This window comes from Bos taurus, chromosome 27 (assembly GCF_002263795.3).
Source record: "Bos taurus isolate L1 Dominette 01449 registration number 42190680 breed Hereford chromosome 27, ARS-UCD2.0, whole genome shotgun sequence".
NCBI classification, from domain to species: domain Eukaryota; kingdom Metazoa; phylum Chordata; class Mammalia; order Artiodactyla; family Bovidae; genus Bos; species Bos taurus.
The window spans coordinates 2,240,427-2,259,483 of NC_037354.1; the positions used below are offsets into that span (position 1 = coordinate 2,240,427).

The window sequence follows — 19,057 nt, forward strand, 5'->3', positions numbered from 1 at the left end:
GGACTTGAAGATGGAATGCGGGTGAGCGCTCAGCAAGTGCTCAGCACAGAGAGAAAGTCCACAATGCAGGTGAACGGCTGGTCTGACGCTCAGTTTAGCAATACGATCTATGATTAAATGATGCTCATCCAATTGTTAAATGATGATATAATTGGAACTCTACATGAAAACAGAAATAATTAATAAAGAAACACAAGTATGATAAGGCTATGTTTTGAGGGGCTAAAGGGATAAATACCTCAACATTGGCTCAGACAGTAAAGAATCTGCCTGCAATGCAGGAGACCCATGTTCAGTCCCTGGGTTGGGAAGATCCCCTTGAGAAGGGAATGGCAATCCACTTCAGTATTCTTGCCTAGAGAATCCCCATGAACAGAGGAGCCTGAAACAATCCATGGGGTCACAAAGTTAGACATAACCGAGCAACTAAGCACAGCACAGCACCACATGCATACACATATGTGTGTTATGTATGACTATGTGTATAAATCCTTTACAGACAAGTGAGTGCAGACATACATATGCACAAATAGATAATTTATGTGCAATCTTTGTTCCTCGATTGGGCTATTTGCAGATGATATAAAGCTGTTTCGTGTGGCTTTAATTTACTCCTTCTTTCCTTAAATGTATATACCTTGGATTTAATCACTTAATGTCCTCATGGTGCCCAAGGTGGAGCAGGTCCTTAATATATTATTAATGAAAAACTTGTCTCTCTGATAACTTTAACTGAAAGAGGAAAAAGTCCTCCGCACATTGGGATTTTGTTTACTGTTGGCAGGTAATCTTAGTGGTTTTGTTTTTCTCCTGAAAGCAGAGGGCGAGGAGCACATTTGCTCATCACTGTCAGACCAGCAGACCTGGGACACTCATCCCAGCCACTCTCCCTAGTTCATCACGGCATGAGCATCATTTATGCCATCAATGGTCTAAATCCAGCTTCGGTAAATAATTAAAATGGAAAGAATGAACCTCAAACGTCTGCCCTGAGATTTGTACAACTGGGGGATGCATGTGAACTGAAATGCAGTTATTTATTATAATCTTCATTCTAGTAAACCCAAGGGCAACATGAACTCAGTTTATTTACCATTTACAGTTACTACTTATCAAAGCTGAAGTGCTTCTTATCTCTTGAGGTTCCAGTACTGATCTACATATTTTTCAGATGCTAAAGAAACTTATACAAACTGTGTCATACCAACATAGGAACTGGCCTTGGGGAAATACACATCTCAGAATTTAATAGTAACCAAACTTTCTGACTAAGAGGAAAAGTTTTATGCTTACTCTGCTCAGTTTCTTCAATTGAAAAAATGTGAAAAAGATAAACCTTCCCCTCAAAAAATTAAATAGATTTTCCAGCCTTTGAACACCAAGGAATTTTAATGAAGTCTAATAAACAAAGGGAAAAATACTTGAAAGTTTGAGACTGTACTTAGCAAATTTAAGGTTGATTTCCCATTTTACTATAAATATTATATTTATCTTCCTGTCCTACTGAACAAGTACCAGTCAGTGTCAAAAAAGGCTTTAAAATGCAAATTGGCTTTTTCCCATTTAACAATCATTTAACTGAACAAATAACTTTCTTAGGCTGGGGACCTCATGTGTATGTAAGAAACTGTTTTGTTATTTAATTTTTTCATTACAACTTTAAAGCAGTTGCACATCTAGATGTGCATTTAAAACAGAAAAATCAAATATATTCATAAATGAAACCACTCTATGTGCCGTAACATAATGCTTTATGTGAGCACAAAGCAGCTCTCTTAATTGATGTAACATGTGCCTTTGAACTGCCAAAGACCTCTCATTCCTGATTTTCACAGAAAATTTTAGGCATGAATATACATTGTCTTTGAAATCACTTGGTTCTGCTACAATATTCAAACATAACTTTACTCCCTCCTTACCATCAGCTATTTAATACTTTTTAGAATGAATTATATGTTAGATTAAAGTAGCACCTTTTCCTTCTGTTTATGCTCTTGGTTTTTATGAGACTTAAAAATCATGAGAGAAATCAATTCCAAGAGGCAGAACCACACAGAGTTTAGGAATAGGGTCTCCCGGAACCGAACCACGACTCGGCTACTTTGTCTGTGGGTTTGGTCAAAGTAACCACTTCATCCTGGTTCATATCTAGATGCTGGGATAACAAAACTGCCTTCCTCAGTAGAATTAAAAGGGTCAATTTGTGTAAAGCTTTGGGCATCTAGCCTGGAAGATACGGGAGTCTGAGACCTGTCTTACATGAGCTATCATCCATATGGTGTGCCCCTTAATGCCTAAATGGGCATCAGTCTCAAACTTGAGCTGGGGCAGGTTCCCAGGTGGTGCTGATGGTTTAGTCACTAAGCCATGTCCAGCTTTTTGTGACCCATGGACTGTAGCCCACCAGGCTCCTCTGTCCATGGGATTCTCCAGGCAAGAATACTGGAGTGGGGTGCCATTTCTTTCTCCAGGGGGTCTTCCTGACCCAGGGATTGAACCTATGTCTCCGCTTGGTCAAGCTGGTTCAGGTTCCTAGGTGGCCTCTCCATAAGATCTGCCTTTTGCAGAAGTGAGTGCAAAATAATCAAATTAATGAATTTCATCCTAATTGCCAGGAGAACTCCTGGGAGGATTTAAGCAGTGAAGTGTCATGTTGTGATTTGTACGTGCTTAAATGAGGAGCCGGTGGCTGTGTGGAAGGAGACTGTCGGTGGTGACTTGGTGTATGTGGGGCCTGAGCCGGCAGACGGGTGTACTGGGTGGAGTGGGTGGAGGTGACGGGACATGATGCAGCAAATGCAGGGCGGGAGGAGGATGGCTCGGAGGAGAGAACTGGGGGTCCAGACTGTGGTTCTGAGCTCTCTTCTTGGCTGTGGGTAGCCAGGAACATCCTAGGACGTCTGATCTCTGGGCGTATTTCACAAGTGTGGGAACTCTCATATGTCTTCTCCTTATCACCCCCGCTTATCATGAGATCTATTTGATATTTAAACTGTCTCTTTACGGGCTCATGAGATGAAGGGCCTGCGCTCAGGCCACAGCACAATGCACTGGGCCCCCAGGCAGGCCTGGGGAGGTCACGGCCACTGTGCTTTTGGGATGCCCAGAGCTTTGGTGCCAAACCAAACGGTCACCACATGGCTTTACCGGTGGTAGCAGGGGACCTCCAACAGGACACCATGACCACAACAAAATGCTTCCCCAGACATTTTCATGATGTGACCTATCAAATGTATCTGGTTGCAAATTGTGAACTTTGGATATTTCAGTTATTTACTTTGTATGAATTTAGCAAGAGGAGAAAACACTACCTTCTCCAGAGGACTGTTAGTATCACTATATGATGCAACATAGACAAGTGTTTAGAATTACTACTCAAAACACGGGTGTAGGTCATCACTGTCATCTCAGCAGACCTAGCTCAGTCCCCACAGGAGCACTGCCTCCTCCATAAAGACTGACCAGGCACTCACGTTACCTTCTCTATGTCTGTCTGTCTGTCTTCTCTCCCGTAGAGCTTACATCATTCTGTCTGTCCAAAACCCCGTGCAGACAGTCAGGCTGAGGTCCTGGCAGAGCACAGGTGAGCTAGGGCACCTTCAGGTCTCCTGTTAAGAGTGACTCTCAGACTTAGGGAGACCTCACCCACTTTCCCAATGGAATTCAAGAAATGCTGTCTGCTTCCCTCTCTTTGAGCCTCTTCTTTCTCCATCCTCAACCTGAGACTCAAAAAGCTATGTTGTGCTTCTTTTTCTCATAATTCTCACATAGTAACCACTTATGGTGAATATCTAGAATGCTAATCTATTTATTGGCAGGAAGAGGAGAGTGAAAAAGATAGCTAAAACCTCAACATTCAGAAAACTAAGATCATAGCATCCGGTCCCATCACTTCATGTCAAATAGATGGTGAAAAAATGAAAACACTGACAGACTTTATTTTCTTGGGCTCCAAAACCACTGCAGATGGTGACTGCAGCCATGAAATTAAAAGATGCTTGCTCCTTGGAAGAAAAACTTTGATAAACCTAGATAGTGTATTAAAAACTAGAGACATCAGTTTGTTGAGAAATGTCCATATATGGCAATGGTCTTTCTGGTAGTCATGTACAGATGTGAGAGTTGAACCATAAAGGAGGCTGAACACCAAAGAAATGATGCTTTTTAACTGTGGTGCTGGAGAAGACTCTTGAGAGTCCCTTGGGCTGCAAAGAGATCAAACTAGTCAATCCTAAAGGAAATCAGTTCTGAATATTCATTGGAAGGATTGATGCTGAAGCTGAAACTCCAATACTTTGGCCACCTGATGCTAAGAACTGATTCACTGGAAAAGACCCTGATGCTGGGAAAGATTGAAGGCAGGAGAAGGGGATGACAGAGGATGAGATGGTTGGATGGCATCACCGACTAGATGGACCTGAGCCTGAGCAAACTCTGGGAGATGGTGAAAGACAGGGAAGCCTCGTGTGTTGCAGCCCATTGGGTTGCAAAGAGTCGGACACAACTGAGTGACTATAAACAACAATAAACCACTTGCATTAGAATTTTTGAGATGAAGGTGTAGTTGTGCATTGTTTTACCCAATGAAGAGTTGCCTTAACATAAACATGACTCAAACAGATATTAAAAAAAAAAAGAAAAAGTCTGTGTTTATACTGAAAGGCATTCTGTCCTACATATATTCAGGAAGAACTGAACTGGCATTATAGTGACAGACTGACTGTGCATGTTCACTTCTCTATCCTGAGGAAGAACAGGCCCCCATGAGAGACACCTTTCAGTTAAGCTAAGGATAAAGCTTCCATGGTTAAAATAAATACCGCAGGGACTGTGTGTCTGTGACCCCCAATGAGCTGTATTATCTTCAAGCAAAATGATTTCCCTATAGCTTTAAAGAAAACAGAGGTATCCATGTCTACCTGGACATTTTCACTAAAATCAAATATGTACCTAGAGATATTTACAATCCCAAACAGGATGGATTTTATAGGAAACTGAAAATTTTTCTATTAGGTCAGTTTCCTAGTAAAAACAGAAATGAGGAGACAGCATGACATAGACACAGAGATCAACATAACAGAAGAGAGAGCCTGAGACCCTCACATAAACAGAGCTGATTTTTGACAATTGATCAAAAGTCAATACAAATGGAAAAAAGATAGTTTTTCAACAAATGGTGCTGGAACAACTGGAGATCTACATGCAAAAATAAATGCTGGCACCCTCTAGAAAAACTCATTTGAAATGGATCAAACACCCAAATGTAAAGCACACAACTCCTAGAAGATAACACAGGAGAAAATCTATGTGACCTTGATTTTGGGGACAATTTTTTCAGGCACAAGATAAAAGGTATGCTCCATGAAAGAAAGAACTGATCAGCTAAGCTTGATTACAATTAAAAACTCTGCAAAAGACACTGTCAAGAGAATGAGAAGACTGGTCATAGACCAGGAGGAAAAATTTGCAAAAGACACATCTGATAAAGGATTCTTATCCAAAATATACAAAGACCTCTTAAAACTCAACAATAACAACAAAAAATGAATGTTCTGATTAAAAATGTGCAAAAGACCTAATTTGAAACTTCACCAAAGAAGGCAGACAGATGGCAAATAAATGTGTAACAAGATGCTCTACATCATATGTCATCAGGGAGATGCAAATTAGAACAAGGGTGTACCAGCACACACATACGGGAACTGTCAAAACCCCAGCACTGACAGCATCAGATGCTGGTGAGGGTGTGGAGCAACAGGAAGTCTCATTCATTGCCAGTGGAAATGCAAAAGGTACAGTCACCTTGGAGGACATGTGGTGGTTTCTTACAAAGCTGAACATACTCTTATCATGTGATCCAGCAATCATGCTCCCTTACAATTATGCAAAGGAGTTGAAAATTTATGTCTACACAAAGCCTTGCACACAGAGGTATATAGCAGCTGTATTCATAATTGCCAACATTTGTAAGCAACCAAGATACCCTTTGGTAGTTGAATGGATAAATATACTGTGGTCCATCCAGACAGTGGAATTTTATTTCGCTAAAAAGAAATGAGCCATTGAGTCATGAAAAGACATGGAGGAATCTTAAAGGCATATTACTGAGTGAAAGAAGCCAGTCTGCAAAGGCTACTGACTGATTCCAAACTCTACGACATTCTGGAAATGGCAAGACTATGGAGATAGCAAAAAGGTCAGTGGGGGCCTTTTTACTGTTCTCATTGAGGGATGAGGATTGTCTCAGTGGTGCCTTCCTGACTTTCTGAAAATGCAACGATTATTTGCAAAAGAGAAAAACATAGGTTAAAATGACAGCAAGGAAAATAAAACCTGTGGAGGGAAGTTGATTATTTTTGTAAACATTTATATGTTCACACCTAGAAAGTTAAAATAATTTTAACATGACCAAAATATTATACATAAAAAAGTCAATGAATTAATTTTATAATTGAAGACTTTGACATAATATCTTAAGAGTAAAAATACTGTATAAGTAGAAATACTATGTAGTTTTCAATTTTTAGAAACTAGGTAGGTAGATTATTTCCAATTTGAAGCTAGTTTAACATAGCTTCAATGAAAAGTGTGGTATACAGTGTGTGTGTGGGCATGTACAAGTGTGTGTGTGTGTGTGTGTGAACTTTTGTTCTCTTTGGCTTTGTGTTATGGAGTTGATTATTTTTTTTTAAGACTACAGTTTAAGAATGAGTCCAAACTTCTGATTCTTTTAAGTATATCATCATATACTCTTAATAGCTTTCCAGAGAACTCACCCTATTTCACAAATCAGTGATGCATTTATTGAGCATCAGTGTGTTACACAGAGCAGGTGATGTACAAATAGACCCAGGCACCACCTTGACACTCAGGGAACTCAGTGAGATGGGAGACGCAGAACAAACTTTGTTGAATTATGTTTTAATACTTTGTGTAGAGTGCTTGATGTCTCAATAACCTCCTGATTGAATCTCTCCAAACTGAACACGGCAGCAAGGCCAGGATTTTCTGTGTACATTTCATGGTCTAGGTGCTGATGGACCCAATGTGATTCCATATGATCCGCCTTCACGACCGCAAAGGTTATGTTGATGGTTAGAGTGGCTGATACGGAATAGACTGATGTAACATGACCACAAGCCAGAGACAAAAGCTCATATGCTGAGGGAAAGGATCTTGCACTGTGGAGTACAGAGTTCTCACCCATGTATCTATTCCTCCTTAAATCTGTGAAGCCAGGCAGAGCATTGGACACTTACGTTTGCATGTGGGGGGCTTCCCCCTGTTGCTCCAAAATCCATCCTCCTGACACACGGCTGTAGCTTGCTGACTAGCATCCAGCTTGAAGCCCTCATTACAATCATAGGTCACTTTACTGTCCAGTGTGAACTCATTCCCTGTAAATGAACCATTTCCTGGGGACTCTGGGATTCCACAGGACACAGCTGAAGAGAAAAACAAAAAACAAAAAACAAAAAACGACAAGTTCAGGGTTATTCTGACAAGATGCGATTAAATTTTCTTCTTTTCTTTTTCTGTGTCTCATCTTAATGGTATATAAAAACTGTTAAATATTAGCATTTCTCATGTGTGGCATAAACAGGCACATTTACAAAGTTGTTTCGGTCTTAAGAGTTAATGAGAGACGATGAAAAATGGGTCAAATACAGTATCTTTAAAATTTATTATTCCAGAAGGTATGTCTGGTGGCTCTCAGATTCATCACATGGACATTATCAGACGGTCATGGTGAAGAGAACAGTGTAATGTGCTATATTTCATTTAATATGGGGAAGGAAGCATAGATTAATATCTTTACCATCACAAATTTATCACCATACTGACTCTTTGGGTTTGAGATTTCATTGGAATCAGAGTTAGGAATAGCTCACCTCAGGTCTTAACCTCCCACAGCTTAAGTCCCCTCACCCCACTCGCCAAAGATTCATTTTACTTAAAGCACAGGAAATTTTGTTTCAAGACAAATATTACCTTAGCTAAGAGCATCAATGCATCCATTGTTATAAAATGTATGAATTTATCAACTATCAGTCAAAAAGCAGGGGCTGCAGAACTAAGGAATTAAGGGAGATACTCAGAACAGAAGGCTCAGTCCTACAGGGATGGACACACAAGCCAGTTTTTTTTTTTTTTAATTAGTTAATTTATTTCAATTGGAGAATAATTACTTCACAATATTGTGATGATTTTTTCTATACATCAACATGTATCAACCACAAGTATACATGTGTGCCCCCCATTCTGAATCCCCCTCCCACCACCCTAGCCTGAAAGGCTGGGCAAGAAAGTGGTACCAAAGAGGAAGGAATTTTTAACAACTAGTAAGATGAACAAAGAAGTTATTATAAGCACTTCCTTCTTAAATTTACTAGCTCTGACCCCGACTTATTTACCGTGAGATGAAACAACAAAAACAACTCTGAATTTAAATAAGTTACAGTAAGGAACCCAGGGTTTTCCCAGGTATTGTAAATGATCTGCCTGCCAGTGCAAGAGAGGCAAGAGATGTGGGTTCGATCCCTTGGTTGGGAAGATCTCATGAAGGAGGAAATGGCAACCCACTCCAGTAGTCATACCTGGAGAATCACATAGACAGAGGAGCCTGGTGGGCTACACTTGGTGGGTCCAAAGAGTTGAATACAACTGAGCGAGTGAGCACACGGAATCCATAGTAATGGAAGGTGATAAGACAGGAATGTCCCCAAATACACATACAACTTAGGAGCACTTGTCAAAGGAAATCTTTGCAATCACTAATTTAAGGATCTTCTTTTATTCAATCAACATCGAAGATGTTATGGGTTTTGAAGCATCATGGATTTTAAATTTAGATCATTTAAAATATTTCCCACATAGCTTCCAATAAGAATACACACCTAGTAAGATAAAGCAGGAACGACTGGTTGAAAAAGTTTATATAAACATATAATTTTATGGGTAAGGAAGAGGGTCAGAAAGATGGAATTATTCACCTGGATTAGCACAGTGACTTTGTTTAAAACCTGGGGCTGGAGAACAGACCTGATTCCCAAGTGAGACCTCCTTCTGCTCTATAGGCACCCAGGTCACCTGCGGCTAAGTCTGAGTTTTTTGGTTGCTGTCTTTGATTTTTTTTCTGTATCAAAATCTTCAGTAAATGCAATAGGGAGTTATCAGAAGAGTTAAAGAAAATGTAGCACTGATAAGAATCCAAGTTCTAGAAAAATTAAAACTCCAAAGTTTCTCTTATGCTTAAATTTATGATCAGCTATTTCAACAATCTGAAATATATATATATATACGTGTGCATGTGTATGAATGTATATGTACATATGTGTGTGAGTGTGTAGATATATATATATATGAGTGTATATGTATATATGTGCATGAGGGTACATGTACATATGTGTGTGTGTGTATGAGTTCAGTTCAGTTCAGTCGCTCAGTCGTGTCCGATTCTTTGCAATCCCATGGACCGCAGCACCCCAGGCTTCCCTGTCCATCACCAATTCCCAGAGCTTGCTCAAACTCATGTCCATTGAGTCAGTGATGCCATACAACCATTTCATCCCCTTTCGTCCCCTTCTCCTCCTGCCTTCAATATTTCCTACCATCAGGGTCGTTTCCAATGATTCAGTTCTTCATACTGGATGGCCAAAGTATTGGAGTCTCAGCTTCAGCATCAGTCCTTCCAATGAATATTTAGGACTGATTTCCTTTACAATTGACTGGTTTGATCTCTTTGCTGTCCAAGGGACTCTCAAGAGTCTTCTCCAACACCACAGTTCAAAAATATCAATTCTTTGGTGCTCTGCTGCTGCTAAGTCGCTTCAGTCATGTCAGACTCTGTGCGACCCCATAGGCGGCAGCCCACCAGGCTCCCCCATCCCTGGGATTCTCCAGGCAAGAACACTGGAGTGGGGTTCCATTGCCTTCTCCTCTTTGGTGCTCAGCTTTCTTTATAGTCCCACTCTCACAACCATACAGGACTACTGGAAAAACCATACCTTTGACTAGATGGACTTTTGTTGGCAAAGTAATGACTCTGCTTTTTAATATGCTATCTAGGTTGATCGTAGGTTTTCTTCCAAGGAGCAAGTGACTTTTAACTGCATGGCTGCAGTCACCAACTGCAGTGATTTTGGAGCCCAAAAAATAGTCTGTCACTGTTTCCACTGTATCCCCATCTATTTGCCATGAAATGATGGAAGAGATGCCATGATCTTAGTTTTCTGAATGTTGAATTTTAAACCAACTTTTTCACTCTCCTCTTTTACTTCCATCAAGAGACTCTTCAGTTTCTCTACACTTCTGCCATAAGCGTGGTGTCATCTGTATATCTGAGGTTATTGATATTCCTCCCAGCAATCTTGATTCCGGCTTGTGCTTCATCCAGCATGGTATTTTGCATGATGTACTCTGCATATAAGTTAAATGAGCAGGGTGACAATATACAGCCTTGATGTACTCCTTTCCTGATTTGGAACCAGTCTGTTGCTCCATGTCCAGTTCTAACTGTTGCTTCTTAACCTGCATAGATTTCTCAGGAGGCAGGTCATGTGGTCTGGTATTCCCAACTTTTGAAGAATCTTCCACAGTTTGTTGTGAGCCACACAGTCAAAGGCTTTAGCATAGCCAAATAAAGCAGAAGTCGGTGTTTTTCTGGAACTCTTGCTTTTTCTATGATCCAGTGGATGTTGCCAGTTTGATCTCTGGTTTCTCTGCCTTTTCTAAATCCAGCTTGAGCATCCTGAATTTCACAGTTCATGTACTGTGTAAGTCTGGCTTGGAGAATTTTGTGCATTACTTTGCTAGTGTGTGAGATGAGTGGAGTAGTGTGGTAGTTTGAACATTCTTTGGCATTGCCTTTCTTTAGGGTTAGAATGAAATCTGACATTTTCCAGTCCTGTGGCCACTGGTGAGTATTTTAAATTTGCTTGCATATTGAGTGCAGCACTTTCACAGCATCATCTTTCAGGATTTGAAATAGCTCAACTGGAATTCCATCACCTCCACTAGCTTTGTTTGTAGTGATGCTTCCTAAGGTCCACTTGACTTCACATTCCAGGATGTCTGGCTCTAGGTGAGTGATCATACCATCGTGATTATCTGGGTCGTGAAGATCTTTTTTGTATAGTTCTTCGGTGTATTCTTGTCACCTCTTCTTAATATTTTCTGCTTCTGTTAAGTCCATATCATTTCTGTCCTTTATTGTGCCCATCTTTCCATGAAATGTTCCCTTGGTATCTTTAATTTTCTTGAACAGATCTCTAGTCTTTCCCATTCTTTTGTTTTCCTCTATTTATTTGCACTGATCATTGAGGAAGTCTTTCTTATCTCTCCTTGCTATTCTTTGGAGCTCTGCAGTCAAGTGGGTATATCTTTCCTTTTTCCTTTGCCTTTTGCTTCTCTTCTTTTCTCAGCTGTTTGTAAGGCGTCTTCAGACAACCATTTTGCCTTTTTGCATTTCTTTTCCTTGGGGATGGTCTAGATCACTGCCTCCTGTACAATGTCTTGAACCTCCATCCATAGGTCTTCAGGCACTCTGTCTATCAGATCTAATCCCTTGAATCTATTTCTCACTTCCACTGTATAATCGTAAGTTCATACTTGAATGGTCTACTGGTTTCCCCTACTTTCTTCAATTTAAGTCTGAATTTTGCAATTAGGAGTTCATGATCTGAGCCACAGTTGGCTCCCTTTCTTGTTTTTGCTAACTGTATAGAGCTTCTCTATCTTTGGCTGCAAAGAATATAATCAACCTGATTTTGGAATTGACCATCTGGTGATGTCCATGTGTAGAGTTGTTTCTTGAGTTGTTGGAAGAGAGTATTTGCTATGACCAGTGCATTCTCTTGGCAAAACTCTGTTATCTTTTGCCCTTCTTCATTTTGTACTCCAAGGCCAAATTTGCCTGTTACTCCAGGTATCTCTTGACTTCCTATTTTGCATTCCAGTCCCCTAAAATGAAAAGAACATCTTTTTTTGGTGTTAGTTCTAGAAGATCTTTTTGGTCTTCATAGAACTGTTCAACTTTAGCTGTTTCAGCATTACTGATTGGGGCATGGACTCAGATTACTGTGATATTGAATGGTTTGTCCTGGAAATGAACAGAGATCATTCTGTCATTTTTGAGATTGCACCCAAGAACTGCATTTTGGAATAAGACCCAATTTCCCCCACAGTCAGTCTCTCCCATCAGGAAGCTTCTGTAAGCTTCTTATCCTTATCCCTCAGAGGGCAGACAGAATGAAAACTACAATCACAGAAAACTAATCAAACTAATCACATGGACCACAGCCTTGTCTAACTCAATGAAACTATGAGCCATGCTGTGTAGGGCCACCCAAGACAGATGGGTCAAGGTGGAGAGTTCTGACAAAATGTGGTCCACTGGAGAAGGGAATGGCAAACCAGTTCAGTATTCTTGCCTTGAGAGCCCCATGAACAGTATGAAAAGGCAAAAAGATATGACAGTGAAAGATTAACTCCTCAGGTCGGTAGGTGCCCAATATGTTACTGGAGAAGACTGGAGAAATAACTCCAGAAAGAATGAAGACACAGAGCCAAAGCAAAAACCACACCCAGCTGTGGATGTGATTGGTGATGGAAGTAAAGTCCAATGCTGTAAAGAACAATGCTGTTAAACGTTACTGCATAGGAACCTGAAATGTTAGGCCCATGAATCAAGGTAAATTGGAAGTGGTCAAAAAGGAGGTGGCAAGAATCAACATCAACATTTTAGGAATCAATGAACTAAAATGGACTGGAATGGGCAAATCTAACTCAGATGACCATTATATACACTACCGTGGGCAAGAATCCCTTAGAAGAAATGGAGTAGCCCTCATAGTATGTATTATTATATATGTATACATATGTGTGTATATGAGTGCATATGTGTATATATATATATATAAGTATCTGTGTATACATGTATTTGAGTGTGTGTATTTCTGTGTGTGAGTGTATATATATATGTGTGTGTGTGTGTGTGTGCTAGGTCACTTCAGTCATGCCTTCTCTGTGACACTATAGACTGTAGCCCACCAGGCTCTTCTGTCCATGAGGTTCAAAAATACTGGAGTGGGTTTCCATGTCCTCCTCCAGGGGATATTCCCAACTCAGGGACTGAACTCACACCTCTTACGTCTCTTGCACTGGCAGGCAGGTTCTTTACCACTAGTGCCCCCTGAGAAGCCCTGTATATGTGTCTCTACGAATGCATATGTGTATATATATATGTGTGTGTGTGTGTGTGTGTGTATGAGGCATAATAAAAATTTGCAGATGGAAAACAAACAAAAAAAAAACATAGACATATGGACATCATTTTGAACAAAGTATTGAAAATAATGAAATTATAACCTTGGCTTTCTGAAGCCATTCCTTTGTCGAGGCAATGTATCAGTGGGAAGGCTGCTAAGTATTTTGCACAATATTCAGCTTAATTTACTAAATGCAGTAAATGCCCTTTATGATCCTGCTCTCAGAGTATTGCCAATATCTTATTTTCTTGCCATTTTCTCTGAGATTTCACTCCAGCAATCATTTGTTCATTCTCACAAACCTTAATTTCTCTGCCACTTGCTGAAACGTGCCCAGTGGCTCACTTCCCTACAATTCTCATTTGGGGAGAATACTGATTGGAATGACATTTCTCTGGCAGGTTAAATGGGGAAGAAGACATTCTACAAGCATGTTTGAAGCCCTAACTTGAAAGGATTCAGACCCAAGAGGGCAAAGCAGTAAAGCTTTGTAACTACTTCTGTTAAATCTGGAAGCTTTCGGCACAAGTGAGCCCTAATTCCCAGGACTTAACAAGACCCGCTTCATGTTGTCTGATAAACAAATGGGGATCTTTCTTTGGCCTCGTGCTGTAGGTTTTAGACCCCAGGGTGTCCTAACATCAGGCTATTTGGCAGAGCTTAAAATAGAGGTTGGCATTCTACTGAAAATGGAATTCTTACACTTCTGATTCAGTGAAGAATAGATGGAACAATTATCACAGCCTTATAAATGTATGCTTATGAGATGAAGGCAGTTTTCTGCTAAAATCTAGTATGCATCCATCTATTCATTCTGGAAATTTTGCATGATAATAACACTACAGATATTCCTTAGGTCACTTTTTAAACATCAACTAGCTAAATGTATGCAACTCACAAAACCTGGAGAACTTTCTTACTTTTGGTCTAACTAAAGGGAATAAAATTCCTTGTGCTTTATATTTGTTTTTTTTGTTTTATTGTACTAATATAGCATTATATTGCCTGGCAACTCAGACCAACAATCTCATACGCATGTCATAAAATTTATCTTCTGTCTGAGAGCAGAGGTTTTAAAGTCAGACGTCTGAATCAGCTCCAGCCTCTGGCATTCAGCAGCTCCATGACCTGAGTTACCCAGTAACTTGTCCTGTTGCTCTCAGGTTAATAATGCTCACCCCAAAGGTAATTGTGATGACAGTATGAAGTAATGTGCACAAGACCATTAGCACTGTATTGACACCATGTAGGCTCTCAGTAAATGACAGTGTATTACTGTTACATGCATGTGTCTTTAAACACACACATAATTTATCCTTATTTATTTTGTAAATAAAGATATGAATTGCAAGGAACAACTCCTTTAAGTATGTTTGTTAAAGAGAGCAAAGACAAAATCAGAAGGGAGACAATTTACTTCTATTATATATCTCATGAGTGAGCTGACATTTTGGTTTCAAATAAATAGAAGTGACACTTGAGTTTCCAGTGTTGCAGGCTCTTTTAACAGCACAAGGCCCATTTGGCTTTATTTTCTTTTCATATTTAAGGCCATACAAAGAGCAATTTTTCTTGTCTCTGCAAGTTTCAAGCACTTATTGGACTGTTTCCTACTTCTATCAAATGCTTGTGCTCTGTAATTTACACTGGCTCCTTTCTGGAGCTGCTCAAGCTTTAACACCTCCCCATATGCTTTGTTTTTATTTTTATTTCTTTTCTTTTTTCTTTGTTTCCCCTTAAAAAGCTCAGTGATTGCTGGACTTGGACTATGGCCTTAGACTTGGAATTCTCATATCTTGATTTCCACTCCATTCTACTCAATGTCCAGAGGAGCTCTACCCACATCTGAGGTCACCACTGACCCTCACAGAGCTGCTAGACAAACTCCAGGCCTCAGTAAACTGCTCCACTGGTAAGTGGGAAAGTCAAATGAGATCCTCTGATTCACCCCTTTCCTCCTACTGCTCTCATTTGGTTGACCAGCAATCACTGTCTAAATATTTAAAAATTTGCTTCATACTGGTGGCCTTCTCACTGCCCATCACCAATTTCCTAGTGCACATCCCCATGACCTCAAAACGGTCTACCCTCCCATTATCTGGACCCCACTCGTAGGGCTAGGGCAAACCGAAAGGAAGGGCCACCCATAATAGGGAAGAGAAAGAGTGTCCAGAAGCAGGGTTTCCTCTGGCCTGGTTTAGATAAGTAGCATGGTAGGTAATGGTCCTTGCCTGGTGGTTCAGATGGTAAAGAATCTGATTGCATTCTGGGAGACCTGGATTTGATTTCTGGGTTGGGAAGATCCCCTGGAGGAAGGCATGGCAACCCACTCCAGTATTCTTGCCTGGAAAATCCCCATGGAAAGAGGAACCTGGCAGGCTATAGTCCATGGGGTGGCAAAGAGTTGGATACAACTGAGCAACTTTCACGTCACTTCACTTCATGGTAGGTAATGGGCTTCCCAGGTGGCGCTAGTGGTAAAGAACCTGCCTGCCAGTGCAGGAAACGCAAGAGACTTGGGTTCCTGGGTTGGGAAGATCCTCTGGAAGAGGACATGGCAACCCACTCCAGAGTTCTTGCCTAGAGAATGCCATGGACAGAGGAGCCCAGGGGGCTACAGTCCACAGGGGTGCAAAAAGTCAGACATGACTGAGCACGCACACGTGCTAGTAGGTAATAAGGTCTGAAACAGGGCACCCAGGAGGTAATAGCAGAGGTATCCCAGTCATAACCAAAAACACTGAGCTGACCATCAAATAAGACTAAAGCATCACCATGTGTTTTTTGGATTATTTTTCCCAACTGCTCCCTTGTCTGTGCCTATTTAAGTCCAGGATAGTAGGTGGTTTCATGCATGTGTATCACTTTGATTGGCAGTATTACTGAATGGAATAGTCTTCTATTAAAAAAAAAAACACTTTGGCAAGTGTTTATCTGAAGTCTTGCTTGCCAAAAATGGACACAGGGATGCACTTTCTGCAGCTTTCTGTGTAGCTTGGATACAGCCTTCTTAAAATTACTAGTAACTCCCTGGTGGCTCAGATGGTAAAGAATTTGCTTGCCTAGGTAGGAGACCTGGGTTCAATCCTTGGGTGGGGAAGATACCCTGAAGGAGGGAATGGCTACCCACTCCAGTATTCTTCCCTGGATAATTCCATGGACAGAGTAGCCTGGTGGGTTATGCTCCATGGGGTTATAAAGAGTCAGACACCACTAAGCCCAGCGCACAAACACACACACAGTCTCAGAGGAACAATGGTTTAGGTCACCCTAAATGCTTTTCTTTTCCCCCCAGGGGTTTCAAAAAGGCTGACATTTAAGTCCCTTTCCAGCTGATGAGTGCCCTTGCAAGCCTGATGTTTATGCACCCAAAAGCCTGAAGCTTCAGCAGCACAGAAACCCACTCTCTATTCAGAAGGACTTATGTGCTCCTAGCTTCTCATCTGAATGTTCCCTGAAAGGGACATGTTGAGCTAGATCTGGAAATGTTTGAGGAAAGACAGATGCATTGTGGGCAGTTTTCTTCCCACTCACCCTGTTCTGACTGGGGATTCTGTTCCAGCTTTAAATGAGACTACGGCAGATCTGCAAGTGCAAGAGAAGGTCTGCCAAGCTTACTGGAGCGCATGTTAGTGCAACCATTAACGATAACAGTTTATTACAAAAGAAAACAAAGAGAAAAATACAAAGCAGTCTAAGAAGCCTGCAGACCAGACAGAGAAACACTGTCACTGATAAACAAGACAATGTACCCCCACATATGAAGCTTTGTTTTTGTTACAAGCCGATACTTGGACTTCCTCCCAAGCTGCTCTCTGTACAGACAAATGCTTTTAAAGCAAATCTTGGGGAAGTCTCACTGTTAACAATTTATGAAAAATGATCAATCTTTGGATCAATGGTTTTTGGGTTTCATCCCTGAATTTGTAACCTATGATCTGTGTGTCCCAAAGCATATACCTTAGCAATCTTTGATATCAATTCCCTCATTTGTATAAAAAAGGGCAAACTTAAAGTCCTTTTAGAGAAATTTAAAATCTACAAAGCAGTACCAAGATGGCAGAGGAATAGGACAGGGAGACCACTTTATCCCCCACAAATTCATCAAAAGATAATTTAGCAACTTCCACAAGACAATTGCTGAACATTGGTGGAGGACACCAGGCACCCAGTAAGGCAGCCCAATCTCTTCAAAAGGAGGTAGGGTAAAATATAAAAGATGAAAGCAGAGACAGAAGATTGAGGGATGGAGACTCATCCTGGGGAGGGATTAGTGAAGAAGAAGTTTCTGTACAATAGAAAACCCTCTCACAGGCATGTCTATGGGGAGCTTTGGAATCTCAGAGGGCAACATAAAAGGGAAACTATATTAAAAAAACCCTACCATGTGCCTAACTACAACTGCCAGCAGAGAAGTGGCCTAGACGCTTCGCGTCCACCAGCAGGGAGTAGGGGCTGGACAGGGAGTCAAGGCCTGCATCGTCAGATTGTTGGTCCTTAGGGTAAGGACTGGGTTGAATGAGGGAGCTAATGTGACATAGCAACCCAAACAATAGGATCACCAAAAAAAAAAAAAAAGGAGAGCAAACCGGCTGCCATTTAGGGCCTTCCCTCCCCGGAGGCAGAAAGGCAGGTTTGCTACAGCCAGAGCTGGAAGGCAAGGAGCTGCTGCAATCTAAGCCCCAGAGACCATATCTTCCAGCAAACTCTGAGTGAGCTGCCAGTTGCTAAACACATCTTCCTGGGATCCTGGGCAGTTCACATCTGCCAGGAGTGTCACAGCCTGAGATCAGCTCCCCATAGGAGACACATGGCACACCTGAGACTGTGCCTGTGCGGTGCACCTGGGAAGCCCAACGGCCAGGAGCGGGGAGGTGCATAAGATACATGGCCTACCTGGGACAGTGCACTCACCAAGCACCCAGTCACCTGAATGGCTTGGGCCTGGGAAGGGCACAAAATGCACAGCCCATCTGGGTCTTGCAGAGCACCCTGGAGCCTGAGCACTATAGACCTGGGAAGTACATGCTGCCTTGGCTGTGTCAAACCCACTGTGTCAAACCCATCCACTGTGAGCGCTCCCCACGTGTGCTAGCGGTATTGATTTTCAGTGTCCCTCCCTCTCCACAGCACAACTGAACAAGGGAGCCTAAATAAGTGGCCACTGTCACCCCCTGATGTCAGGGTAGAAATTAAGACACTGAAGAGAACTGCAAACAGAGAAAGCCAAAATAAATAAAGAAGAGGGAACCACCCCCAAAGTGATAGATGAAACAGATTAAAACCCTGCAGTTAATGCTGAGACTGTGCATTTGAGGGGCAACCATTGACCTTGAAAACAAGTGGAAGCAGGAACAAGGGACTGCCTGACACTGAATTGTCCCCATACCACCAACAGCAGCTCTGGAGAAACTCCTAGATATATTTTTACTATTATCATTTCTTAATTAAAAAAAAATTAGTTCTTTAATACTCTTTAACTTTCATTTTTATAACCAACTGTTACCTTTCAAAAAACCCCCTATTTTTTAAAAAACAAATTTCATATACACTTTTTAAATTTTGGTGATCAATTTTGTTTTGCACATTTTATATTGTATTTTTGGTAGTCTAACCTCTATTATAGGTTTTTAATCTTTGCTTTTTCTTATTTGTTATCAATTTTTTACCTTTAAGAATCTAATCTTCAATATCCATTTGCATTTAGGTATTTGATTACTGGTTTGATTGCTCTCTCCCCTTTTGACTCTCCCTTTTCTCCTCCTGGTCACCTCTATCCCCCTCCTCCC

The 19,057-nt window shown here is 41.1% G+C and overlaps 1 protein-coding gene across 2 annotated transcripts in view; it reads right to left on the reverse strand.

Moving 5' to 3' along the window:
- Nucleotides 1-19,057, reverse strand: part of CSMD1 (CUB and Sushi multiple domains 1) — a 2,064,317-nt gene that overhangs the window by 91,291 nt on the left and 1,953,969 nt on the right. For both annotated transcript variants that reach the window (XM_059882319.1, XM_024986326.2), the window contains exon 50: nucleotides 7,260-7,445. In XM_059882319.1, the coding sequence (XP_059738302.1) occupies nucleotides 7,260-7,445 (186 nt within the window). The remainder of the gene's footprint in view (nucleotides 1-7,259; nucleotides 7,446-19,057) is intronic.